General features: G+C 53.7%; 1 protein-coding gene across 3 annotated transcripts in view; it reads right to left on the reverse strand.

Annotated features, from left to right (window-relative positions):
- Nucleotides 1-6,578: 6,578 nt before the first annotated feature.
- The window catches only part of IGSF9B (immunoglobulin superfamily member 9B), a 48,073-nt gene continuing 27,231 nt past the window's right edge, over nucleotides 6,579-27,420 (reverse strand). For 2 of the 3 annotated variants that reach the window (XM_008248366.5, XM_051834507.3), the window contains exons 13-20: nucleotides 26,147-26,322; nucleotides 23,472-23,698; nucleotides 22,656-22,740; nucleotides 20,112-20,273; nucleotides 19,775-19,820; nucleotides 16,892-18,544; nucleotides 9,373-9,494; nucleotides 6,579-6,931 (exon numbers count right to left, since the gene is read on the reverse strand). In XM_008248366.5, coding sequence (XP_008246588.1) covers nucleotides 6,723-6,931; nucleotides 9,373-9,494; nucleotides 16,892-18,544; nucleotides 19,775-19,820; nucleotides 20,112-20,273; nucleotides 22,656-22,740; nucleotides 23,472-23,698; nucleotides 26,147-26,322 — 2,680 coding nt within the window. In that variant the 3' untranslated portion in view covers nucleotides 6,579-6,722. Of the gene's footprint in view, nucleotides 6,932-9,372; nucleotides 9,495-15,417; nucleotides 15,464-16,891; nucleotides 18,545-19,774; nucleotides 19,821-20,111; nucleotides 20,274-22,655; nucleotides 22,741-23,471; nucleotides 23,699-26,146; nucleotides 26,323-27,420 lie in introns of all 3 variants that reach the window. The other variant, XR_016222031.1, reaches the window with a different exon arrangement.

Genomic DNA, 27,420 nt, shown 5'->3' on the forward strand with positions numbered 1-27,420 from the left:
AAGGCGTCTCTAAGCACAGGTACAAAAATAAAGCAAACTATGACTTCATACAGATATACAGATATATAGGTAAGATAGATAGATAGACTTTATATAGGTTTCTTTATAGTTACATATGTGTGTGGAGGCATGGGCCCCCGTCTATCCTGCCCACCTTCAGCTCTTGCCCTCTCACTTCCCACATAGACACCTGCCTGATGCTCTGGCCAGCACTATTGCATCTGATCCTCACACTACTACCCACCCCACCCCATCCCACCCCACCACACAAGTTCCCCTCTCCTTAAAATAGAACAAATTATATATTTATATAATTTTATATACACTCTCCATAAAAAATACACTAAAGATGGTGTGTCGCTTAATGTGAACCTCCCAGCAAAACAAGTTGCCTAGCAAAGAAAGAGCCATCCAAGAAGAGGATCTCCCAAGTCTGACACCACTCATGTACATCAGCGTGTCCCTATCAGCCTCTTATGCAATATACAAGCCACACACACATGCCACACATGCCTTATCACACATATGCAGATACCACACATATCCGTCATACACACTCCCAAAATAGACCATTCATAATTACACAACACACATACAGTGCCGCCTTAGACTTACATGCCCACATATACCATAAACCACCACACACACATACATACATACACACACACACACACACCACTCACTTCCTGAGCCCAGGAAAGGAATACCACAACAGACAGCAGGCTGGAGGTTAGAGACCATGGAGTGAGCCAAGTGCCTGCAGAGGGGACAGACCTTTCATTCTTCACAGTAGGCAACAAATCCTCACTGATCAAGTGATTGCCAGTGTCCTTTCCAAGGAAACAAGGACTCAAACAAGTAGGTCCCTAGGTCCTCCTCATCAGCAAGAGGGGAGTAAGCCACTTTCCCTTTTCATCTACTCACATGAAAACCGTCCACATGGTCCACGAGCACTATGGTACCTCTAAAGCTGAAAGTGCACATCCCCTTTCCCAGCCCAACCCCTGTGCCTACCCAGCTTACCTATCCCAACCAACCATGTCCCCATGGCAAACCATGCACAAGATCCCTGCAGCCATGAAGAAGTGCAGGGAGTAAAGAAAGGGAACCTAATGGGTATGTCTGTAGGGTGGAGGGAAGAGCTTGCCCTAGTTCCTAAATGAATCCAGGAAATCCAGTGTCAGGGAAAGGTGGGATTGATGATCCAAAAGCAAAACAGGCCCAGCCATTCATGTCACCATCTAGTGGGCTGGGACAGGCATATAGCCAAGGCACCACGGACAGGCATTGAGAGCCTGTGCCACTTTGCTGGAACTCCCCAATCTAGGTTTCCCAGCCATGGCCCAGTGCTGACCTCAGCTCTCCTCACAAACCAAAACTGCTGTTGCGACTGACCAATATTATTTCAATGGCTGGATGTTATTCTACCAAGGTATTTGTCAATCAAGAAGCCCTGACTCTGCCTTCTCTAAGGCATGGCCAGCCATTAATAATGAAGCTCAGATGTTTAATTGTTCCTTATCCTACAAAAAAAACCCCTGGGGTGTGGGCATATCTTTGGACCAGACTCAGGCAACTGGGAATCATTCAATTAGCTTAAAAAACGATCATTTAAAACTTCTACCTCTTGGCAACCCAACACACAAAACATCTGGCAGGGATATAATATTTGTTTCCAAAAGACTTGTTTGAAAATATAGACAGGGGCCCAGGACTAAGGCCGCTCTGGGCCAGTGTAGGTTCACTACAGTTGGGAGGAGGGGTGGTGGCAAACAGATCCCAACCAAACATCAAGTTGTTAAGAATGGTGAGGTCCAGCCTAGGCTGTGAGTATTGGTTTATAACTTCTCCCAAAGAAGAGATTTGTGATTCTGCCTCTTGATTCAAAAGGAAGCAGAGTTGGAGACATGAAGGAGAGAAGCATGGCTGGTCCTGGTTTTGAAGTGAAACTCGTTCACCCTCCTACCTCAATCACTGACTGGTGACTTTACCCATCCTAAAGAAGAGAAAGGGAGGACAAAAGCTCTAGGTACAAAGCTACTGGGTAGCTTCAAGGCCTGAAGCTCTGTACTTCTAGAAGAAAGTGATAAATGCAGAAGCCTGCCTTACCTACTCCCTCCCTCACCATCACCGATGCCTCGTGCACACGTTCAGGTGGCAGAAGATGGCAGGGAGGCTGCCTCTTGTGTATGCGAGAGCAAGCACATGGTGCTGGTGAGGGCTGTTCTTCCTTCCCCATGACAAAGAGCTGGTGATTGGATGGGCACTGCAAGCCAAGTCACCCAGCTATGGGCCCAAGGATACCCCTTATCCCAGTAAAAAAAAAAAAAAAAAGAGAGAGAGATGAAGTTGAAACACGTGACAAAGATGTCTATCTGGTTTGGGCACTTGGTGTCAGAAGCTAATTCTAGAAGTAAGTGAGTCCAGCGAAGAAACAAGATCTCTTCCAAGATCTAGTCTGGGCCTGCGTGCCAGGCCCAACCCCGATATGCTCTCCTTGATGCCACCCTTCCCGCCCCAGCCCCACAAGCTTTTCACTGCTGCCCTTCCACCCTCTGCCTCCACCAGGATGACCCCTGGGGGGAGGGGGGTCACTAAAGAGAGTGGCAATGCTTGATGACCCTAGCTTGGTCTTACTCTTCTGGGATTCCTGCTCCCTACTCCACAATTGACCAGACCCTCTCTGGCCCTTCCAGCCTCACACACACCAGAAACCATCAGACTCCGCTCCACACCCCAACTCTTTCTTTAACTCCCCTTCCTGGAACAGCCCTGTCCCACCAGTTACCACATTCAGTCTAGATCTGACCACTAAGACACCTCCTGGGGGCCTTTACCCCAAAGCAACAAATGGCCCCATGGGGCTCCAGGCCTTCAATCCATCACAGCCTGCTCTCACTTCATTTGGGGTACGATACAAAGGCAGAGCTGGCCAAGGGGTGTCAATAAGAATGTGCAGTTTCCAGCAACAGCAGCAGGAGCCTCCTGCATCCCCACCCATCCCTACCTTTGACTCCACAACAATCCCCGTGGTGCCACCCAAAGCTCCATTACATGCAAAGCAAGCCCAAGATTAACTGTAAGCTTCTCTCTTCCTAGGCGTCTCTACATACAAATAAAATGTACTTTATGTACAATTCTTCCCCAGCCCACCCCCAAATCCCCAGATGCTTTTGCTAAGAAAACTGGAAGCAGCTCCAGCTACACAAACCCCAGTCCTGGATTCAAGTCTGAATCAGTGGCAAAGTTGCCCGATGTTCTGTGAAGTTGCTCTCTCTCCTGAAGCTATGATTTTTGTCAGCCATGCCAAAAGAAAAAGGAAAACAACCCAGAACTGTCATATCTGAATCTTCCCCAAGTCCCTCTGCATAAAAAGGGCATAGGAATAAACAACTAAAATCAGTTCAAGCCCAAAAGTTTCAGATCACATATCAAAAATAAAAGAGCATGGAAAAATATCAGTAAGTCCTCAACCCAAGCCACCCCTGCTGGAGCCTCCCCAGTGCTTGACACCAGGACCCTGTCAGCGCCGCTATGTTCCCCAGACGTTCAAAGAAAGCTACCAGGGAAACAGGCTGGCCACTTGGTGTGGGGTCATGGACAACTGACCTCACACAAGGATCCTCTCTAAGCCAGGAATCCCACTGGTGTAGCAGTCAAGGAATGGGATTGGCCTACTCCTCCCCACTGGTCATCTTCTTCCCTAACAACTGTGGTCTTCCAGGCCCCTTGGAGGATGGTCTTACTCTCTCCCTGGCCTGCGGATTCCCTGACACTGAAACAGCCACTATTTCCACCCGAGACACAGAAGCAGCAGAAGAGCTGAGAAGACCCAGGAACAGGTCTGCATGAGAGACTGCAAGATTGTCAAACTCTAGAAGGTAAAGTTTGGAAGACAAAATCTCCCACAGAGCAGAGTGTGAAAGCCCTAGGAAGCTTAGTAGTGGTCATTGTCATGGTTCAAAAGCCGAGTACAAAGGACTTTGGTCCCGAGAAGCGGATACGCCCCCATCGTGGACACCTGCATACCACCAACCCGTCACACATGTGCCCACACCTAGGCATGTGCCTGTGACAGCTTTATACCCTCCCCATCGGAACAGAACTACATTCGGCCAGTGTCCACTGCAGTCCTCAGAAGGACTCAAATAGCTCCTGGGGCGGGGAGGCTGCTGGAACCCAAGGACACAAAGCAGGAAGGAAGCCTCTTGTGAGAAGTAGTCCTCGGCCACTAACTGTAGTCCTGCCTTGGGGCTACTGCAGCACAGCTCCCACCGTGTGGCCTGAGCAAGTCAGAGAGCAGTCAGCACCTTTGTGAGCACTGGGGCTCCTAGAAAGCACAGGCGGAGGAGCCTCAGCCCCTGTGACCTACGTCCTGGAGAAGCAAAGCCTCCACATCCTCTTCTTGTCTAACCCCAAGAGCTAGAATTCCCAGGACAGGGCTCAGAAAGGCTGCCCCAGTTCACCGAGTCCTGCAGCCCTGACACTCTCTGCTCACACCCAAACTCCATCCCAGGAAAGGGGCCTGCCGTGTTCACCAAGGGGACACCAAGGCTACGCACAAACCCGCTGAGACCCCTGCACCCGCCAGCCTGCTCCAGGCAGGCCTGCACCCCCACAGCCCCTCAGAGATGCTCAAGAGAGCACGGCTCGGTGACGGAGGTAGTGCCGGCCCTGAAGAGTCACCCTACTCCACTTTTCCCATGCCAGAGCGGCAGCCAAGGGTCATGCGGATTCCGATGCCCCAGAGAAAGGCGTCGGCCAGAATGTCCGGGTTCACCTCGAGGCCGCGTTGCCCATGCCCAGAGCGACAGAAACTCCGCCCTTGGAAGCTCTCTCACAACTCCTTGGGACACATTTGGAAAGATACTGTGGGGGTGTGGCTGGCCTAGTAGAGCCCCAGGCAGGGGTGAAGCTGGTCCCCAACTGGCCAGGCGGGAGAAGGAAGCACCGGGCCCTGTCTGACAGAGAAGTCCACCCACAAGGCAGGAGCTGCGGGACAGAACCAGCTTCCCGGCCGCGGAGGCCCCGCCTCACGTCATCAGGCGGCGCGCCTGCCTGCGTCATCAGGCTGAGCCACTGGCAGCAGCCGTCTCAGCCTTTGATGTGGCTAATGTCCGGGCAGGTTATCGGGAGAGGTGGATGCCCTCAAACCTACCAAGACAGCAGCACCAAGAAGGAAATACTTCAAGGAACCTGGCAGCCACCTCACTGTGGCCAGCTCAGTAGGATAGGCTGCTGAAGACGAGAGGAAAGGCGGCAACCCATTCTCGCACAGCACCATGAACTGATTGGAAGAGAGAGTGCATCTTAGCGGGAAGATGACCTCACAAAAGCTTCTTGGGTGCTAATAGTAGGACAAGATTTTGGCAGAGGAAGCATCAGGGCCCAGACCCCTACCTACCGCCCCCTTCTACCTTCACTTCTGTACCTCAGCCAGCTCCACTATCAGAAAAAAAAAAAAAAAAAAAAAAAAAAAAAAAAAAAAAAAAAACACGGGGATCCAGGGCGCCCCGGACTGGGGCACCCTACGCTCATCTGATCCCATCCTATTGGAGCTCTGTCCACGGAGCGGAGGAGGGCCCCAGGGCGAAGAGAGTCACAGGCAGCCTGTGGCGGGCACAGGAAGGCGCCACAGGCGGGCCCTGCACAAGTGGCAATTAATCAGTCTGCAGAATTAACTCCCACAAAAGGGAAGGAGGATCCAGGCAGCCGCTGTGGAGCAGCGCTCAGAGAGCATGGAGCCGGAGAAGCTAAAAATAGAGCTGCCAGAGTGGTGATGGCACACAGGGCTCCGGAACCAGAGACCCATTGGCTGCAGAGCCCTTGGCCCCCGGCTGGCCCACAAAGGACCAAGGGATGACTTGGAGCTGGCGCCTGTCAGCCCCATACTAAGCAGCTCCTATTTCTGTAGCGTGAGCCAAACTGTGGCGGGAAGAAGCCGGTTGGCTTGTCCTGGCCACCCCTTTCTTCACCCAAGAAGCAAGCAACCAAGAAAGGCTCATGTTTAGTTCTATGGTACCTCGTTGCCGACCCCCCAGAGCAGGCAGCTGGTACGCCCCTTCTGCTCTGGGTGGGACCTGTGCCAAGAGGCGTGAGTCCTGTTTCAGGAGGGATAATCCCTCGGGCAGCAGGAGGGCTCCCCGCCAGCTGGCTACTGGCCCTGCTCAACAGACCCAGCTGTCCTCTGCCCTCGTCCACCTGTCTTCACAGGCCACAGAAAGAAACAGCGCTTGCTTCAGTGTACTTAGACACACAGAGTGGCCCACTGGCTACAGACACGGGCCTGTATCTAGATCTATAGCTCTGTGGGATTTGGAAGACAGGACAAAGGTTCAGTCCTCTTCCAGGGCTTGAAGAACGAAAACTGAAGCAGAGGGCAATAAAGCCATTGCTTTCACTTCTAAAGACATTTTAAGAGGGGAGAAAAATCAACCCAGTGAAGAGGGGAAGGGTGGGGTAAAGACAGAGGCTGCCCTGACCCAAATTTACTTCCGGACCTTGACTCTGGGTGGAAGGTCTGCCCTCAGCCCTCTCTCCCACAGAGGATGCCCAATAGCCAGGAACTGGGGGCACTCCTGTCTGGCAGGAGAGAAGGCAGCCAGGACAGAGGTCTGGGCCCCACAATGGGCAGACAGAGGAGGACAAGTCCCCATACACGGTCCCGCCCTGCCTGCTCAGCCCAGCACCCTTGCCCTGGGAACACTTAGAGTAGAGGCGAGTCACAGCAGAGTGGCGTGGCCTGGGTCATCGTGGTCCACACTATTGAGGATGGCCGTCTGGTCTTCCGGAAGCTGGCGGTGGCACAAGTCTGAGAGCCGGGCAAAGGGGTCAGGCCGAGAGTGTCTCTTCTTCTTTCGGAGGCAGACAGCTTCGTCGGGCCACAGAACCTGAGAGTTGGGAGGCTGCTGAGCCTGGGAGGCAGAACCGTCTGGGCAAAGAGAGAAGATGTGAAAAGGAAAAGAAAAGAGAGTGGGTGAGAAGGAGGAGTGCCACGTCAACACTCACCTTTGGAACCGAGGCGTCTAATACGGGATGGATTCCAAGTCACTACACAAGGTGGCAAGCAGCCCACACCCCTGCTCCCCTCATTCTGACCAGGGTCAAGAAGGTAAGAGGGATGGGGTTTTTCTTTCTATAGGCTCGTGGATATCAACACTTATTTCTTAATTTTTAGTTTCTCCCATGTCCCAGGCATCATTTAGATACTAGAGGACAGAGCTTCTAAAAACAGGTTGGGTCTCAGTATGTTTTTCTCATCCACCCCAAATAATGACTGACTTGGTACACGATTTTCATCCTACACAACAGAGGCAGCGTGGACCCTTCCTGAACTGCCAGGCCACAGCTCTGGGCCTGTCCTCTGGGGACACAGGGAGAAAGGCTTTGCTTTCTTCAAGATTATGCTTTAGTGTCAGGGTGGGGAGGAAGAGCCAAACTGTCAAGACCTTAAAAACATAGGAGTAAATTTTTTAGATACTGAAGAGCTACACAGAATAACAATTTTTAAAAAAGGATCCTGTATCACTTCCCAGCCTCTTGTTAATATCAGCTGTAAAAAAGGATCATGTGGTAGCTAATGATTAAGGCCCTGCTTCCGCTCCTCAAAGGGTTAACATCTTAGTTGAGTCATGAATTATGGGCCTTTCACAGGGAGCAAAAAAAACAATCCCCCACAGAAGGAACAGCAGGGCAGAAGTCCTGAATGAGAAGCAAACAAGGGATGCTCCAGAGACAGGAGGGAGGACATCACAGCTGGAAGTGGCACCAGGCAGGGAGGTCAGAGGTGTCGAATGGGCTAGGAATTTGAAATATGGTCTGGTTGCAAGGGTAGGCTTCTGGAAGGTGTTCATCAGGAGTCTATGGGTGTGCATATGCTTATGACAGAGGGAGAGGATGTGCCACACTTTCTAAAGCTCACACTGGTCACTGCATATAGAACACACAAGAAGGATAAGGTTGGGACAAGGAGGCCAACAGCGAGGAACTGCGATAGTCAAGGTAGGGGAGGAGAGAGACTCAGAATTACATTGGAGATGGCAAAAACTGGGCAGATTTGGGATACAGGGTAAAGACCTTACCAAATGGGTTGGATGTAGGCTGTAGGGCAGGAGAAGCCAGGACCAGGCTGCCGGAGCAAGTAGAGTGCAGGGAGCACTAGTCATTAAATAGGGGAAGAACTGAAGAGAAGTATATTTAGTGAGGATAATCAATAACTCTATCTGGGATATCTTAAAGGCTCATGAAACCTGCAAGTGCACATTCAGCAGGCAGCTAGAAATGTGAGCCTTGACTTCGTGGGAGAGAGTTGTCAGCAGAGAACAAGTGATAAGACCACTGTCATCAGAACAAGAGAAGACAGGCATGGGAGGGACAGTTTCTTTCTTTCTTTCTTTCTTTCTTTTTTTTTGCAATAAATCAACAAATTATAGATATGGGGCTTAAATGGGTTAAAAATTCAGCTCTGGGTTCCAAATTTCTCACCCAACCCTTGTACAACTCCCTTTCTTTTTCTCTGCTATAGTATCCCCACCCATGGACTGGCAGGACAGTAGCACCACCTTCAGGCTAAGTGACCACCCAGTCCCAGAGCCATAGCCTCTGTATAACACTTTCTGGTAACCGTGTCCTTAAAGAAAGCTACTGTACAGTCAGTATCAGAGGTTTGCAGAGGAAGCATTCAGCAAGAGAATAATTGGTAAATAATCAGCGATTTTTGAACGTCTAAGAGAAGGTGGGATTCTTTTTGTGCTATCTTGGAAGCTACCTACCACTGCCAGGTAAAAATTGGACATATTTCCATAGAGATTCCCTTTCAGGCAGAAAAGGGGAATGTACATGATTGTATTGAGAAAAAAAATCTGATTAATCTAAAGTGAAGGTCCATCCCATGAGGTACACTAAGCAGAAAGCAGGGCCCCAGCATTGCAGGGTTCAACTAAAAGGTCTGAGAAGATAGACAAAAAAAAATGCATAAGGAGATAGGAATGTTTGCAAGGTGCACTGCAGAATGAGAGGGAAATGATCCTGATATGTGTTTGAAAACACATTCGAACCACACGATACCTTTCTAAAGCAGTTTGCACAGAAAGGGTTCTGAAGGCACACAAACCACTGAAAGCGATGGTTCCCCTGGTGGGAGGGAAGGAGCTAGGAGGGCAACCAAAGACTGTTACCTCATCTTTCTCATTTCTTACATGAAAATTATATCTGTGTATTACTTAAAAATGCATGTTAAAAAAAGAAACAAAGAACAAGGAAGCTGGTAGATTCAATTCTCGAGAAAACCCAAGGTTAGGATCCTGAGACCAACAGTCCTCACAACGGCTAGGCACGGTGGAAAGAGAGGAACGGGTGCTTCCCACCATTTACCGGATCGTTTCTTTGACTTCGAAGAGCCCTTGGATGACTTTTTGGGCTTCTTTATCCGTTGGTATTTCAGAGCCTCCAGCCTCTCAGGTGCAGCAGCATTCCCGGGTGCAGGCGGAAGAGTTCTGGAAGGGACAATTAGAGAGGCACAGGTCAGCCCCCAGATGAGGGAGCTTTGGAAGAGGGACTGGAAGAAAGCCAAGTAGCTGGCCCATAAAAGGAGAGAGCCCAGTTCTAGAGGCCCAGGTGTCTGCCATGGTTCCTTGTCGCCTGCCTCTCTAGTGCTCCTGGAAGGGAGAAAACCCAGTAGGAAGCTCCAGCAGCGAGTGGCCTACCTCAGATGGAAACCAACCTGAGGAGCAATCAGAATATCCTAGGAAAGGGAGAGAGAGACTTTAATTGTAAGCCCCACCGTGCATATGCATAACTCAAGCTGGGAAGAGTGTCAGAGAAGGAAGCAGGTTCAACGTCGGAAGTTCCTAGAAACCATCACAACCAAGACCTTTAAATGGAAAGTAAAAGGGCAGATTAAAGCAGGAGATAACTTCAATCCCAACTAAAAGGGAAGAACCAAGTGAGACACCCAATGTACAGGGAGACAGAGGCTCCAACAATCCCAGCTTCCCTGGGCCTCCTCCCCTCCGGATGCAAGATTCAGGCCCGACCTCAGCAGCTCACAGCAAACAATTGCCATTGACCATCCTCAGCAGGGGTGTCGCCCTGACCCTCCATGGCCTAGGCTCCGAACTTGGATCTCGTCCAGCAGGTAAGACAACAGAAGAGGGTGGAAGCAGATTATGCAAGTTAGAGTATCCAGATCTGGCAACCTCCCCATGCCCTCATCTGTAACAAGTGTGCAGCAAATCCCTGGATTTCAAGATTCAACGGAGAGACTCAGGTTGTTGTTGGAGACCTGCGTGCATAGGTCTCGCTTTCTCTTTCCCAGTTGTGGAATGGATTTTGTCGTTCGCCTGAGGGATTGACTGCATGGTTAGGACACAGTCAACAACTCACCCAGAGCCCCGTGCAGCCCAGGTAACAGAAGGGACCAAAGAGAACTAGGAGGAGGGGTAGTCTGTGACAGTGTGTGCACATCGCAGAGAATATTTTAAAGAGTCCTAAGAGAAGAAAGTCTAAAAGCCACATTATCAATGCCAGTTCTCAAAGTAAGCCCAACTTGGAACCTGAGGAATAAGGGGGGAAAGACATACAGAGTTCTCTTCCTTCTGCCAGTGCCTGTAGCAGGTGACCAGGGTAGCAGGGTCTTTTTGAAGCCATGGCAGTGGGAGGTGATTCATACTCTTCCTCTCCTCGACCCCCACTTCTGCTCAGTCTCCCTCCCCACTTCCACCGCAATCTGTTTTTAGCAAATCCTGATTGAAAGAACTGGTATAAACGACCCTGTGAGTGCCAAAGAAGGCCCCAAAGTCAGCACACAGCCTGGAGTTTAGAAAAAAGAGGGATGGGAAGCTTGCAGCCCATCTGCCCAACATCAGACATCTCTGCAGGAAACAGGGAAGAAAAGACTTACAGCTGCAAGTCTCTAGGATTTACTGCATTAACTGGCCAAGGGGTGACTTCCATCTTCTCTGATGGATGTCAGCATTCTACAGTTCTTTTGTTCACAAAGTATCAAGAAGCTCAGATCAGAGACAACCTCCTGGTTTTCCACAGCCCCCTGACCTGCACAAGGCCACATGCATGTGAACACAGCCTCCACATTTGCACCCCATGGAGAAATGGCCCAGCTCACCATCAGAAAAGTCGGGTCTGTCCCATGGGCCCATTATGCCAATGTCCAATTCCTTCCTCTTTTACAAACCCTGACAAGAACGTGGGAGGCAAAGAGGGACATGGCTAGGAGGGGAGGGAGCCTGGTTTCCCAGCACTGCAGGAATGTCCTCGCCCCTTCGTGCTGCCTGAAAGAAAAATCAAAGATGTGAATCCACCTGTTCTGTGTGTCTGTGCCTCCTCGTCCTGGCCGGCCTTTTCAGAAAGACCACTTGAGGGCAGCAGCATATGACCTGACAAGCAGGAAGAATGCTCTCCTGCAAAATCCAGGGAGACCTTGGAGCCATGAGCGAAACCAGTCCAAGGATGCTTCCGATCAGGTGAAACGTCCAAGGGTGGACATTATTACTTCAATCAACATTTGATTACGTGGTTATTTTCATCACTTCACACATACTGACCACCAGCCATGCCAAGCACTGTTCTGTGCTCTCTGCAAGAACTGTCTGGAGTCTTTACAACACCCTGGGAGGTAAACACGCCACTGACCTAGTTTTTTCACATGGAGAAACTGAAGCTTAAATAGGTTAAACAGCTTGCCCAGTAATCCAGTTGTCATGGGATAGAGTCAAGACTCTTAACATTAGGCTAAACTTCTCTTCAAATTCCTCCCCAATAAAAACTAGTGTAGAAGCTACATAGAAGAAAAACAGTGTTTCCATACCACACCTGGGAAGTTCAACTGCCACACAACACACCAGCTGCCAGTCACTGATGACCTGGGTCTTGTTAAGAGAGCCAGAATAAGACGGACCAGGAATGGAGGAAAACTGGCTGAAGTTATGTCTTCAGGCAAAAATTCCCAAACAGTCATGACCCATCCAGGAGAAGCCAGTATTCCCCTGAGAAAGATCCAAGCTGCAGCCCTTCCAGAACACCTGCTGTCCACCTGTCTCAGCTTCTGGCTCAGGGCTCAGACTCCTGGCCGCATATAATGCAGTAGGGAAGAATAAAAGCAAGCGGCTGGATGGACAGGAAGGGCGGGAGGAAGAGGAAAAGGTAACATGGGCCTATTTTTGGCAAATTGTACAGAAAAGACACATGAAATGTGTTCCAACAGACTACCAGCAGTGTGGAAAGCCCTGTGGAACCAAACCTCCCCTTTTTTAGGAAGCGCAACCATATCCTGTCAATGTCAAGCCCACCTGGGGCCTTTCCGGTAATGAAGCTTCTGGGGCTGACGTCAGAGATGGGAAGCTTGGGTTATGCAACTGTACCCTGGCCCTGAGTAAAGCTATGAAGTTGACCCGAGCCCAACCTGAAGATTACCCTCTTAACAATAAAAACCAACACTGGGCTCTCCAAGAAGTTGAGATCATACTTCTCTTCCCACTCAGCCTAAATTCTTGTAAACCATATAGAAACAGTTAAAACCGTGGGATTCTCAGTCTCCCAGAAGTAAGGGTATGGCTGAAAGAGGAAGGCCTCAAACCCTAGCATTTAACCCCCCATTTTTCATAAACCCCCACTCTGAGCCAATGACATTTCTTACACATTTTTTCCTACCAAAAATTGCCTCAAATCCACTTCGATACTCACCCCCCCTTTTTTTAACCTCTCTTTCCAAAAAATCCACACAAAGCCCTCATCAGGCTCCCCTAGCCGGAGGTCTTATCTGCTTAGCTCTCCACTTACCCAGGGCAGCCACACTCAAACAAAGGAAACTCAGGACAAGAAAAGTAAAATCCACCTCAGCTTTCCCTTTGCTTAATGCCCAAAGAGCACAGCTCTCAGACCAGCCAACAGGCAGAACCAAAGAGCACTTTCCTCCTCTTTAACGCCACCTGCCTGGTGGTACAAGGGGTATTCAAAAGGTTTATGAAATGTGTATACTATGGGAAAGGCACTATGCATGGATATAAAAATATTCAAAACATCTGTTAATTCCACTTTCCACAAACTTTCTGAAGCACCTCATATACTGGGGATGGGAGCCAGAGGTAACTCCACTCATGTACCAGCTACGGCCAGTGAAGAGATGACTCCATTCTCCAGGAACCCCCCGGAAATCCAGGAGTCTGCAGGTCAGCCCTGACCTAGCCTGACCAAGACAGTCCCTCTCCAGGTGTCCAGAGCACGTGCTTTGCCTCAGAATTCAACAGAGGCTTGCAGCCAAACAGGGGGTCCTTCCTATTGGTCCTGTGTAAAGGGGATCCACACCCACTTGCATCCCCAAGGTCACAGGAGGGAGTAATGGGAAAGGGAGCTGGACAGAGATGTGAGGACAAGGGAGCAACTAGCATCAGACGGCAGCTGAACGGTAGTCGCAGGAAGGACAGGTCCACACCATACAACTCCCCATGGCGAGATGGGAGTTGGGAAGAGGAGAAAAGGGGAGAGAGAAGAGGAGAGGAGGGGCAAACAGTGACAGGTGTGGGACAGATATCGCAGGGGAAAGAAACAGCAAGGACGAACGCAGACAAGAGGCATCACAACGTCTCCAAGCAAGACCGAGTGTGGACACATGCAAAGGCGCAGCATGAAGACAGCACTACGGAGGAGCCCCAGCAGCTCCCACTCCCCAGGGAGGCTCTCAGCAAGCAGGAGGGCGAGCGGAGGCTCCTGCTGCCCAGCACCATGAAGGTCTACCTCGGAGGACGCGGGAGGACCTGACTCCCTAGGCTGGGGAAGCTGGCCAGCCCCAGGAGATGAGCAACAGCCCCGCATCGCTGCCTCTGGGTTCTGGGTTTCCACAGCAGTAACTGGAAAGCTGGGCTCTCTCATATCTGGCACAGGGGGACACTGGGGTCAATGAACTGGATGGGGGAGGTGGAAGTAAGGAATGGAGTGGGGTCCTGGCACTTTTTAGAAGCTCAGGTGAGCAGTGCTTCAGAGCCTCCTCATCTCAGGGCAAAAGAGGAGTCATAAACCAGGGGGCAGGGAGGGAGAACAGGAAAGATGGGGGATGGGTAGCCATTCTCCCATTTCAGGACCTTCCAGGAGGCCCCTGGGGCACAGGAACTCACAGACCACCTGCTGGCTACAAGTTCCCTCCATGGAGAGGGCCTAAGGGTGACACCCAGTGGACCACGCACTTGATTCCAGGCCTCTGGGCTGCCCTCTCGATGGGAAGCCGCTTCTAGCACTGAGTAAGGGTCACAGTCTTGTGTTGAGAAAATAAGCCTCCCTTGGGGCTTATTCAGGGAAGGGATGTAGCTAGTTCTCCCCAGGGGAAGCCGGAAGCACCCAAAGGAGGCTCCCTCTCTGCCATCCAGTGCCTGTACTGCTAGAATCATGGGCAGTGGAAGAATCCATGGCCAAAGAAGCACCTTTTAGGTTACCATGAGGGAGAGCGAGCCTCATGCGCCCCGAGCCTCTCCCAGAGACTTGGTGACCCCCTAAAGTGCCTGTACTTCCTCGGCTTCTGCCTGGATGGATGCTGGAAGAGAAGCTGGCCGTGGTGGGACGGGGCAGGAGATGCAATGCCAGTCCCTGCGTTGCCACCTCTTGCTGCCTCAACTCTCTGCTCAGAGGAAGCCTGCCCTCACCCCCAGTGGGGAGCTCTTGCTACGATCTCTTCTCCAAGACCCAAGGAGTGGGTGGAACTACCCTTGAAAGTAACTTGGACCCCAGCCTGAGGTTACAACAGTTCAGTCCTCAACAACTGAGCACCGGATGACCAGTGCGAGCAGCTGGGGAACCATGACCCTGCCCCAGGCTCACCCTAACAATAACCCAGCCATTGAGGGAGGAAGTGGGCTCACATCCCACCGCTGACTTCCCTGAGAAAGCCTAACGTCACCACAACTTCAAGAAGGCCAGGGGGACCAGCAACCCCAGGGGAAGACCCAAGTCTCTGGGGGTGGTTGGCGGAGGAGGGGACACTAAGCCTGAGGCTGCTGGGGAAACAGGGCAGCAGGGCTGCTGTTCCTGGAGAGGCCCACAAGGGTGCAGATGCAAAGCAGACCTCGGGCATTCTGGGTCCCTGGGGTGCATGCAAGGTCCTATGGGCTGCTGGGGGGGAGGCCTGGCGTGTGTGGGCAGCAGGATGACGGATGATGGGCATCTGAGTGAGGGAACTGCAGGGGGCGCTCTGGGGGAGCTGAACGCGGGGTGGGGGCTGAAAGCTGCAGCTAGGCAGTGTCCGCGCGGCCCGGTGGGCAGCTGGAGCAGCACGATGTGGGGGACCCCGGAGCGGCAGCTGCCCCCCACGGGCCAGGGAGGGGATGTGGCTCAGATCCCCTGTCACAGAAGCGATGGCCCTGCCGCAGCCCCGCCGCTGCCCACCCCCGCCCGCCCAGCGAGGCGCTCCCTTACCTATTGAGCTGAGGAGAGGCTTGTCTCGACAACACTGCCCAGATAGCTGAGATCAATCAGAAACAAAGCAGTTACCAACAGCGCGGGGCCACCACCCACGCACACCCGGGGGGCGGAGACCCGCGAGAGGCCGGAGAATGGGCGAGGGAGGAGAGGAGAGAGACGGAGACCCAGACGCACGATGGAAAAGCAGATGAGCGCGGCACGGAGCACGGAGACAGGGCTGCAGCCGGCCTCCCGCACGCGGAGGCGGCCCTGGCGGGAGCTCCCACCTACCCACCACCCCCTTCTCCCACCAGGAGCAGCCCACACTGGGGCTGAGGGTGGGAGGTGAGGTTGCATTTCCAGATACCAGAGAGGGTGGCAAGGGAATGGGGCAGGGGCAGGGCGTGGGCCCCCTCCTCCTCAACCACTCCCTTCCTTCTGCCACCGGGCCAGCCTCCTCTGGCAAACTGGTCCCCTCCACAGACGGCTACATTAAGAGAAATCAAAGGACGGAGCCAGAGAGAGAGAGAGAGAGAGAGGAGCAGAGAGAGGGGGAGAGAGAGAGAGTGGGAGAGGAGGGGGAGAGGGTTGGGGTGGCCAAGGGTTTACCACAGAGTCCTGGCAGGCCCTTCTGAGTAAGGCCAGTCTAGCCACAGACTATGGAGAAGAAGGGCAAGCAGGGAGGAAGTTGGACTTCAAAAGGGGGCAGGGGTGAGGGTGGGGGTGAGGGAGGAAGAGGCACAGACAGGTGTCCAGGCTGACTCTGGTACCTGGAATACCAGCTGCTACAGTTTTAGGGTGCCCTCTCTGGTGGGCTGATGGTGGGAGCACATCTGTCTGTCTGTCTCTCTGCAGCTTCCTGCACGCACACAGGTGGGGAGGGGGTGTGGAATGTTGGCCCCTGGCACTCAAGGCCTGAGATTTCTCTCCCGGCCTCCAGGACGCACCCTTCCTAGACAGGCCATGGACAGGGACTGAAGTCCGGGCACACACCAGGGCTGCCAAGAGCAGGGATTTGGGGACAGGAAGCCCTGGCCTGGTAATCAAGGGAAGTCAAGCCTCCAAGTCCTGCTTAGCAAGGAGAAGGGGCCAGCAAAGAAAAGGAGACTGGACACGAGGTCTGTGGGCCACCTCTGGGCACTCCAGCACCCAAGGCCAGGGTCATAGGGACATAGAGAGCCCTCAACTCCAGAAGGGTCTCGGTGCCCACAGAAGAGGCCCCTGTAAAATGCCAGGCACCCTCTCCTGCCCATGTGTGTCCAGTATTCTGTGGGCCTCCTGGGAGCTCTGGGCTGGGCTCCTGGCCCCCACCCCAGTGACCAGACGCCCACGGCCAGAAACCCCAGAACTCGGAACTCCTCTCCAGAAGGGATGCTGCGGCTATCCAAACAAGCCCTGTCGTCGGCTGATGGAGGGGGTGGAGGGGGCGAGGAATGGGGGGGAGGAAGTTGACCGTGAGGCTGGGCGAGAGAAAGCAGTTCCCACTCACCCTGAAGTAGGTAACGTTGTTGGGGGCTCTGGCCGGAGCAGCTCCTCCCCCATCCTCCGAGGGGAAGCCGTCTGTCCAAACACGTCCAAGTTGTCCCCAGGCGCTGCAGGGGCTGGGCCCGGCGGCGGGGAGGGGTAGCCGGTGGCCAGGGTGGTAAAGCCCATGGCAGGCCGGTAGCTGGGGCTCCCGCTGCGGCTGCTCTGGGACGGGGAGCCCGTGGACGGCGTGGACTTCCGAGAGAAGCTGACCGCGGCCGGCGGCTGCAGGGTGATCTCTGACATCTCAGCCTGCTGCAGGAGGCCTGGTCGAGGCCTGGCGCGGGCGGCGAGCTCAGGGGAGCCGGTGCGGGAGCTGAGGGGGCTTTGGGTCAGAGGTGAGAGCCGGGAGGGCTGTAGCACCACTTGATGTAAACTGGGCTCGGCGCGCCGGGCCTGCCGGGGGCTGGGCCGAGGCCGGGGCTGGGGCTCATACCACCGGGTGTCCAGGCCAAATGTGCTGGGGCCGCCATGCCCCCCCGGCTCGGCCGGCTCGGGGTAAGGCAACACGGGTATGCCCATACCTTGGCTGGTATGTCTTAGCTGCCCTTGGCTCGCCAGAGGCGGCATGGGTCTGTCCTGCCACTTGGCGGCCGGGGGCACGGGGCCGGGGCCCCTGCCGGGCGACTTGCCTGCCCAGCCCTTTGGCGCCTCCAGAGAAAGGATGCCCGGGTAGGCCGCGGGCACCTGCAGAGAGCTGGGGGGCAGTCCCCGGGGCAGGCAGGCCTTGGGCTGCAGACTCTCAGACACTTCGCAGGGGTGCAGCTGGTGGGGGAACATCATGGCTGGAGTTTCCAGCCCCCCAAAGGGGAATTCTGGCCGGCCCCAGGGCTCAGGGGAGCGCCCCCCTGTGGGTGTCTGAGTCAAGGGCAGTGTGCTGTTGGACGCGTTCTCTCCGTTTTCCTCTGGGATGGTGGGGTGGCCAAAGGGCCCCTCGGTGTGCAGGGGCGGGGACGACATGACCGAGCTCAGGGGGCTGCCCACTTCTGGCATGTAGAAGGGCGGAGGCTCCACCTCCCCAGGGCTGCTGCTGCTGAGGTACCCATAATACTGGCCGTGGTGGAAAGGCCGGGGGGCTGGGGGCCTCGCTTGGCCTGTGGCCTGGAGCCGACCTTCCAGACCGCCAGGGTCCTCCAGCCCGCGGGGCTGGAACCGAGGGCTGTATGCTGGTGGAGGCAGGTATGATTCCTGGCTGGACGACAGAGGGGTCAGCTGGGGCTTCAGGGCAGCCACAGACGTGGGCACCAGCGGGTCGTCATTCTCCTCGTCCGACTGGCGGAACTCAGGGTACATGTCAGTCTCCTCCGCAAAGGGAAAGCCTTCGATGCGCCGGCTCTTCAGCGAGGGCTCCATCTCTGAGGGGTCCATCACAAAGCGGCCGTCTGGCCCTCTGCTGATCAGCTCGATGGGGGTGGTGGCTTCAGCCTCAGCCTCGGCCTTGGCCACGCTGTACTTCTTGCTACTGATGGCCCTCTTGGTCTTCTTGTACAAGGACAGCTCCTTCTCCCGGGCGGGACTCAGCATCCTCTTGGCCGCGGGCTGGCCCTGGTCATCAGAGGACTCCGAGGGCGCGCGCAGGGTCCGGATGCTCTCTGGGCTCACTTTGCCAGAGGACAAGCTGCAGGAGAGGAAGGAGGAGGGGGGCCGGGGTCACTCACCGGCCACCACTGCCTTCCATTCTCCTAACGAACAGCAAATGACACCTGGGAAGGAAAGGCGAGCGGCGCATCCTGGGGAGCATGCAGTTGGCCACCTCTGGACTGTTGAGACAAGTACTGTCCATTTTCTGAGCCAGCACCCTCATCTCTACTTTTATTCTGGCCTGCTCTATATCTGACACACTGGTCCAGCATACCTCCAGGTTTGTTTCCAGGCTGCTCAACAAACAGAAGCTCATTTTAATACGGACTTAAACAAGACATATTAAGAAGGCACACCTGCAGGGCCAGCACTGTGGCACAGGGGGTTAAAGCCCCAGCCTGCAGCACTGGCATCCCATACGGGCACCAGTTCGAGTCCCAGCTGCTCCACTTCCGACCTGCTCTCTGCCTGGGAAAGCAGTGGAAGATGGCCCACATCCTTGGGCCCCTGCAGCTGTGTGGGAGACACAGAAGAAGCTCCTGGCTCCTGGCTTCGGATCAGATCAGCTCTGATTGTTGCATTCCTTTGGGGAGTGAACCAGCGGAATGGAAGACCTCTCTCTCTCTCGTTCTTGCTCTCGCTCTCACTCTACCTCTCTCTGTAACTCTGTCTTTCAAATAAATAAATAAAAAAATAAGAGATGGCAGATCTGCTAGGATGAACAGAAACCTTCTTGGGAAACAAACGGTTAACCCACTAGTGCAGATTATCTACACCAACACCGCTCTGTCTTTGTGGACAAATTAAAATCAACACAAGGATCAACAAACAAAAAACTGCTTAGAAAACAAATAGGGGCCGGCATTGTGGCACATCCAGTTAAGCCACTGCTTGCAATGCCAGCACCCCCATATCAGAAAGCCAATTCAGCTGCTCCTTAGTTCCATTCCAGCTCTGTTACTAATGTGCCTGGGAAAGCAATGGATGATGGCCCAAGTACTTGGGTTCCTGCCACCCACGTGGGAGTCTCAGATGAAGTGCCAGACTCCTAGATTCAACCTGGCCCAGCCCTGGCTGTTGCAGCCATTTGGAGAGTAAAGTAGCAAGCTTCCACTCCCTCTCTTGCTCGCTCTCTCTCCTTCTCTCCCTTTTAAATAAATAAGCTTAAAAAGCCAGAAACTCTTGAAATAGGCTGAGCAAGGCCGATGGTCTCCCCTCATCTGGCCTCTGCCTTCTACCTGGATTCCACCGACAGCACAATACTCACGGAGACTCTAGACTCTTCCTGCAGTGAGTAATGGAGAGAGGAGGGTCTGGAAAAAGGAGAGGAGAAAGAACCCACTTAGGCCTGAGTCCACACTGCCGGCCTCCCCACCTGGCTGCCAAGAAGACCTGACGCAGGTTGGCAGCTCTGGGTCCAGCTCTGGGTCAGCTATGTCTCCCCTGGTGGAGCCCAGCCCCATCAGATGCTCCACACCATGCCTCTTTCAAATCAAGTCCCACTGGCAGCTCTATCCACATGACCCCGAGATCCTTTCTGAAAAGGGCCCCACTCGCCTGAGGGGCAGAGTTTGAAAGCGGGCAAGAAGGGGGCTGACACCCACCTTTTTTGCGCTTGAGCTTCCGCTTGCGCTGCTTGTTGACAAAGCAAGCAGCCAGGGTGCTGAACAGGATGGCAGCTGCCAGGAAGCAGATGGTAGCCACGATTCCAGCCAACACAGGCCGGGCCAGCCCATCCTCCGTCAAGTCCGGCTGAGGGAAGATATCTGAGGGAGGGCCGGGGACAGGCATGAGTCTCCTCCCCATCCCCACACCTCCACCTGCTCCTGACGCCCAGTCCCCAGAGCTGAGGCTCTGTGCTCAACTCCGACACCTGAAGGGGTTGTGTGGTGGTGAGAAAGGTAGAACAGGGCACGGTGGCAGACATCAAGTGGTCCCTACGTGACTTGTAGAGAACGTGCCCAAAGCCTACCCTCCAGGGGCGTGAGTCAGTGCCAGTCTAGCCTTGTGTGGCACTCACTCAGGCCTCGCCCCCTGAGCCCCCTGAGGCAGACCCAGAGCACACTGACTGCTGCCGTTTTCTAAAGGACGGCTCTGTGATTGGCAGGCTGTGCTGCTGACAGGTGCCCAAACAAAACCCCAGCCATTCTGACATCCAGTCCTGGGTCTTCTGCCTTCCACCATGCCATCTGCCTTCCACCATGCCATCCTTACAAAATGAGAGCCGAGATGGGAAGGCACTTTGAATTCAGACACAACCATCTTTGAACTCACCCAGGACAGGCTGTCTCGGCATGGAAGGATGCCGGAGCTGGCAGGGACAGCAGAGGTGGCTCCAAGTCCCTCGCTTTGCAGATAAAGAACCAGGCCTCACATCACACCCAAACTCCCAGAGCTGGCTGGCGGCAGAGCCAGGGGCAGACCCCGGTCCTCCGTGACAAGAGTGTAGGACAGTGACATGGGTAAGTGCTACTCCATGTTCACCAGAGGGAAAATCGATATGCTGTGCTCTATGTGGCCAGAACTCACTGCCGTGTCGATAACAATAAAGGGTAAAAATAATCCAGACTGTGCCGACAGGCGGAGTGGAATATGAATGCTGCAGCCTCAGAAATGGAGACTCAGCACGGGGCAGGCTGAGGCAGCTGCCACCTCATCCGCCCACGTGGAATCATCTCAGGTGGCACGTTTCCTTCCGGGAGCCAGGCACCAAGCTGCGGAGTCCAGAATGGTTCGCAGCAATGAACCCACAAAATGCTCCAGGCTTCTCCCCAGCCTTGCAGCAAACATCTGCCCTGCTCCCCCACTTCCTTGAGGCTGCTTCCTGGAGAGAAGCCAGGTCGAAGTGACCTGGGATCTCTTGCCTATAGGAGGTGACTTTGTTTTACAGAAAAGCCTGAGACGTGACACAGAACTCACACTCCACACCCCCTCCCTCCCTCATGCCCCCCAAGTTCTGCCACTCCTCCCAACCCACAACTTCAGCACTTCTGGACTCCTATGGGTCCTTCTGCCTGAGACTCCCAGCAGAAATCCTTACCCCTGGTCCCGGGAAAGGAGCCTAAGGAAAGGACACCATCGTGTGCTTACGAAGCAGAGAGCCTCCTTCCCCACCAGACGTGACTTCCTCCAGGGAGGGACCCTGCTATGTTTTGGTAATTATAACTGCAGAGAAGATGTGTAGAAATGGGACCAGGGCCAAGAGTAAGAAAGATAAATGGAGAAAATGCTAGGGAGTTGGCTTTATTTAGCCTGAAAACATCTTGGGAGAGGAAGGAAGGGAGGGAACCCACACCAAACAGCAACGTTCCAAATAAGACCCACATAATTACAAAGAAGCCTATAATAGGCATTCAATAAACACTTGTTGACCTGTTGTCTCTGTGCTCCTCCATTGCTGAGCACATCAGTAGAGGGACAGAAAACATACAGCAAGCAGCACTGGGATCAAGTTCCTTTTGATTACCAGCATGGGGAGATTAGCTGAATTTCCTTCTACAGCTGTCTAATAGGACTGTTGGAAAACCAGCCCTGTAGCTGGGCAGGAAACCACGTGTCACGGAAGCACAGGACCGATGGACTTAACCAAAGCTGAATGAACGAGACACTACCTTAGCTTCCAATCCAACCTCTCCTGCCACACAAGGGGGCTTTGAAGGATTTGTGGGGAAATGAAACTAAAAAATTAGTGCAGGGGCAGGAACTCAGCCAAGCGATTAACATCCTGGTTAGGACACCGGCAGCCCCTATCAGAGTTCCTGAGTTCGCCCTCAGGTCCGATTCCTGACTGCAGCTCCCTACTAATGCAGACCCTGGGGAGCAATGGGTAATGGTTCAGGAGTTCAGTTCCTGCCACCCGAGGGAGATCTCTGTGCTCCTGACCTCTAGCCTCACCCTCTCCCAGCCATTATGGACATTCGGGGAGTGAACCAGCAAATGCAAGTACTATCTCTGTTAATCTCTCTTTTTCTGTCTGTCTCTCTCTCTCTGTCTCTCAAATAAATATTTTTTAATCTATAAAACAAGATAATGCAACTTTCCTATAAACTTTTGAAGCCTCCTTGTATTAGCTATTTCACAAAGGTATTCCCATGTGGCTCTGGGGCTCACATACCCACACTTGTAAGAGAACCCTCAGCCCCAGGTACCTGTGCTGGAGACGCCGGCAATGTTGCTGGGCTCGCTGATCACATCCTGCATGACAGCCAGAACCCGGAACTCATACCATGTGTCCTGCAGCCCCAAGGACAACACCCAGTCAACTGAGGAACAACCCAAGACAGCCAGAGCCCCCTACACACTGGTCCTACCCATGAAACGCCCATGGAGTGGGGTGCCAGGAGCACGGAAGCCCTAGTTCGTGTTTAATGGTGACTGGCTGGTAGCATGGGCCAATGGCTGTGGTATAAAAACCCTCCCCATGGCTGATTTCAAGTAGGAACATGAGGGCACTGAAACCACTGGCAGCCTGGATTCTGGAGAGCCGCTGTGCACTGGCTCCAGCACACCACTAAGTGAGAACCAAGGCAGAGAAGACAGAGAGGGATCATCAGTATCTGTGAAATGAGCTGCTTCCCCTCCCTGGCTGCAGAGATCCCAACATTTGAACGCTGGGATCCCAACATGAACGTTAAGGTATTTTCCTCCGTGCCCCACTGGGCAGACTCAGAAGACAATCCTTCCAGACCTCCTCTGCCCAAGCCGTGTGAACCCTGGCGTGGAGCTGACGTCAGTGTTCCCATGAGCATGGGGGCCTCTCGTCTTCCTCACGTTCTGGATCTGTGGGGCCTCAGCGATTGAGACCTAAGGAGTCTGGGGAATTGGGAGATGGAGGAGGGAGGCCTGGTACATGGCCTGGTCTCATCCGCCCAAGGTGAGTCACTCAAAGCTTCCAACGGCTCTAGGAAGAGCTGTGGCACTTCCAGGACGTGGGAAGAAGAGGCAAGGAAAAGTAGCGCCCTCACCTGGGACAGATCCTTGGCAAAGAACTCTCCGTCGGTGCCTGGGATGGCGTCATCAAGCATCTCCCAGCGCTCCCCGACACGGAACTCCATGATGTAGCGGTCGATGGGGAAGCTGTGGTTGGCAGGCGGGAGCCAGGACAGGAGCACGCCCTGCTGGGTCCGGTTGGCTGTGAGGCACCTCGGTGGGGTAACCAGCACCAGGGGTTCTGGAGTTGTAATAGGGAATGCTGTGGCACAGGACAGGGAGAGAAGTCAGCAATCAGGAAAGTCTAGGTCGCAGGAGCTGCCCTGCCCACATGGGAACCAGAGGCCCGCCCAAAGGAGTCCTCCTGATCCAAAGGGGCTTCATCAGAGAATGGCCATGAGGGGGTCACACACAGCTGGGATGTCAGATGTGCGCAGGACCACCAGTGTTTGGAATTCAAGGGAGCTTTAGAGAGTATGAGGGGGCTGGCACTGTGGCGTAGCGGGTAAAGCCACTGCCTGCAGTGCCGGCATCCCAGATGGGTACCAGTTCAAGTCCCGGCTGCTTCACTTCCAGTCCAGCTCTCTGCTATGGCCTGGGAAAGCAGTGGAAGATGGCCCAAGTGCTTGGGCCCCTGCACCCAGATGGGAGACCTGGAAGAAGCTCCTGGCTCCTGGCTTCGGATCAGCACAGCTCCGGCCATTTCGGCCAACTGGGGAATGAACCAGCGGATGGAAAACCTCTTTCTCTGTCTCTCTCTCTCTCTTTGCCTCTCCTTTTCTCTATGTGTAACTCTGACTTCCAAATAAATAAATAAATCTTTAAAAAAAAAAAGAGTATGAGGAAAACAGAATTGAAAGATAAGTTTGGGGGAGGCATGTTTAGCCTGGCAGTTAAGATTACCAAGTTTGAGGGACAGCGCTGTGGCGTAGCAGGTTAACGCCCTCGCTTGAAGCACCAGCATCCCATATGGGTGCCAGTTTGAGACCCAGCCACTCCACTTCTGATCCAGTTCTCTGGTATGGCCTGGGAAAGCAGTAGAGCATGGCCCATGCACCCACATGGGAGACCTGAAAGAAGCTCCTGGCTCCTGGTTTCAGATCAGCACAGCTCCAGCCACTGCAGTCAATTGGGGAGTGAAACATCAGATGGAAAACCCCTCTCTCTCTGCCTCTACTCTCTTTGTTTAACTCTGACTTTCAAAAAAATAAATAAATCTTAAAAAAAAAAAAAAAGATTACCAAGCCCAACATCAGAGTACCCGGGATCAACTCCAAGCTCCCGCTCCTAATTCCAGCTTCCTGCTAATGTGCACCCTGGGAAGATGACTCAAGTAATTGGGTCCCTAGCACCCACACAGGAGATTAAGGTGAGTTCCCAACTCCTGACTTCAGCCTCCTGGCCACTGAGGGTATTTGTGGAGTGAACTAGCAGATGGAAGCTCCCTCTCTGTTCTCTTTCCCTGTCTTTCTGCCTCTCAGTTAAATAAATTTTAAAAAGCACCCAAGAAAACAATTAAAGATAATTTTATTTTGGCACAAAATATTTTGAAATCAATGCATCATTTTTTTTGACAGGTAGAGATATAGATAGTGAGAGAAGAGAGACAGAGAGAAAGGTCTTCCTTCCACTGGTTCACCCCCCCATGTGGCCGCTATGGCCAGCACTGCACTGATCCAAGGCCAGGAGCCAGGTGCTTTCTTCTGGTCTCCCATGCAGGTGCAGGGGCCCAAGCACTTGGGCCATCCTCCACTGCCCTCCTGGGCCACAGCAGTGAGCTGGACTGGAAGAGGAGCAACCGGGACTAGAACCTGGCGCCCATATGGGATGCTGGTGCCACAGGCGGAGGATTAACCAAGTGAGCCATGGTGCCAGCCCCAATGCATCATTTTTTTTCACAACATACATTTTCCACAAACTTTTGGAAGAACCCCTCTTACATATGGATCTCAAAATTTTCTTCACCAGAATAAACCTACCTTTTAATTCCATTTTTCCACAAACGTTCTGAGGTATCCTCATATTTGCATAGTGCTTGCTGGTTAAGCATCCCTGATATGAAAATCCAAAATTTGTAATGCTCCAAAAATCTAAAACACTTTGAGCATCATGTCAGCTGTCACATTTCAGATTTTCAAATTAGGGATGTTCAACCTGTTCCTCAAAAGGAGGAAAAAGTGGGAACCACAGAAAAGAAAGAATTAAATGTCAAAGAACCATTCTCTCTTCCAAGGAACTAGGAATACCTTCTCACAACACACACTGTTCCATCTTTTAATTCCCTTCTTGGCCAGAGGCCCAGGGGTGGCGCTCTGGAGCTGGGGGCGAGCTCGCTCCAGTGGCCGCCCACCAGGGTAGCCGAGAAGGACAGGATTCTGGGAAAGGCAGAGTCATGGTCCCCACTTCCCCGGGTGAAGCCTGTTCTGCCTCCCACCTTCTCCCTGAAGCCACAAACAAAATTCTAAGCCTCTTGCTTCCATCAGAGGAAGTAACAGGAGTCTGGCCGAAAGTGCTCCGTTGTGGGAGACCAGGCAAACCCCAAAGAAGGACACGGGAGGTCACACAACACGATTCTACAGAGCTCTTGGCAAGGCGCCGGGCACACAGTAAACCATGTCTGAAAGCTACCCGGGCCACCACCCTCACCACCTGCACCTACCTCAGCTCTGCCAGGAAAGGAGCCCAGAGCATCCTGGCCCTGGAGCCTTACCTAAAGTGTTCACAGTGACCACCTCACTGAAGGCGCTGGTCCCCAGCTTGTTCTGGGCCAGGACGCTGAACTGGTATGCTGTCTCGGGCTCCAGGCTGTCCACCAGTAACCAGTTGGGGCCCGGGGGCACTGGCAAGGACAGCCAGTCATGGGGCCCAAACTGTGCCCGCTTCATCCTGGCCAAAAGAGAAAGAGAGGACAGGGGACAAGGGGTGGGGTGGGTCATACTGGAGAGACAAGAGGGCACGCAGGGTCCCCAAGGAGAAGGCAGTCCTAGGTTTGAGGGCAGCAAGAGGGTATGGCCAAGTTGGAGTAGCCTGCCCAGGTTTGGCTGGGCCAATCCTCCCAGCACCAGACCACCCACCACCACCGGGAGGTCCTCTACAAAAAGGGATCCTGAGGTGCACGTCCATGCTTAACACACCGGACAGAACACCGGCTGTGTCGTGAGGAAATCCCTCCCTGGGTATCACCCTCCCAGTGGGCTTTCTTGGGAAAGGATGAACACTAGAATGTGAGGATAAGCGACTTGGCGACAGCACGTCTGGAGAAGGAACCCTGGTGACTTCAGCTGCCCACCCCGCCCTGAGATGGTCAACAGCAGAAGCCACAGGAACCCCGGGGGGCTCACTCAGTCCAGTCAGACTTGGGTCATCTGAGGACGTCCAGGGCCTATGACCAAAACGAGCAGGGGTTTCCCCACCGTGGGGCCAGGATCCCTAAGGTCTTGAGGGTTAGAAATGACAGTCAAGGGGAAGGTCACGCCATGGGGAGCAGCACCAAGACCGAGGGTAAGGGTTTCCCCTGGTCCTAAAGGCACCCCCCACACACAACGACTCCCAGTAGACATAGAAGCTGGCCAGCTGTAGGTGCAGTACTGCCACATCACCACAGGGAGGCGACGTGGCCCTGCAGGACTGGCCCTCTCCTTGCAGCCCAGAGCGGCACCAGTACCCGCAGGGCTCCCTCTAGGTTTAAAGGCTCTACTGTGTATGCCCAGGAGGGTGAGCTGAGGCAGCGCAAAAGCATAGCAAAAGGAAGCCAGTGCCAAATGCCTGAGTCAGGAGGCGGAGAGTGAGCGGCAGTGAGAGAAAGGAGGGACCGAGACCTCCTCCACAACCCTGGCACCCGCCCTTGCCTGCCCTTCCCCGCCCAGAGCAAGTGAGGACCGTGGATGCAGTGAGGCAGATGCGCAGCAGCACAAGCAGCAAGGAAACCCAGTCCACGCCCAGAGCCCGCCCGCCGCTTGTGCCAGCCCGTCCACTCTGCAGAGA

The sequence above is a fragment of the Oryctolagus cuniculus genome, chromosome 1 (assembly GCF_051225735.1).
Source record: "Oryctolagus cuniculus isolate XC-2025 breed Fujian yellow rabbit chromosome 1, ASM5122573v1, whole genome shotgun sequence".
NCBI classification, from domain to species: domain Eukaryota; kingdom Metazoa; phylum Chordata; class Mammalia; order Lagomorpha; family Leporidae; genus Oryctolagus; species Oryctolagus cuniculus.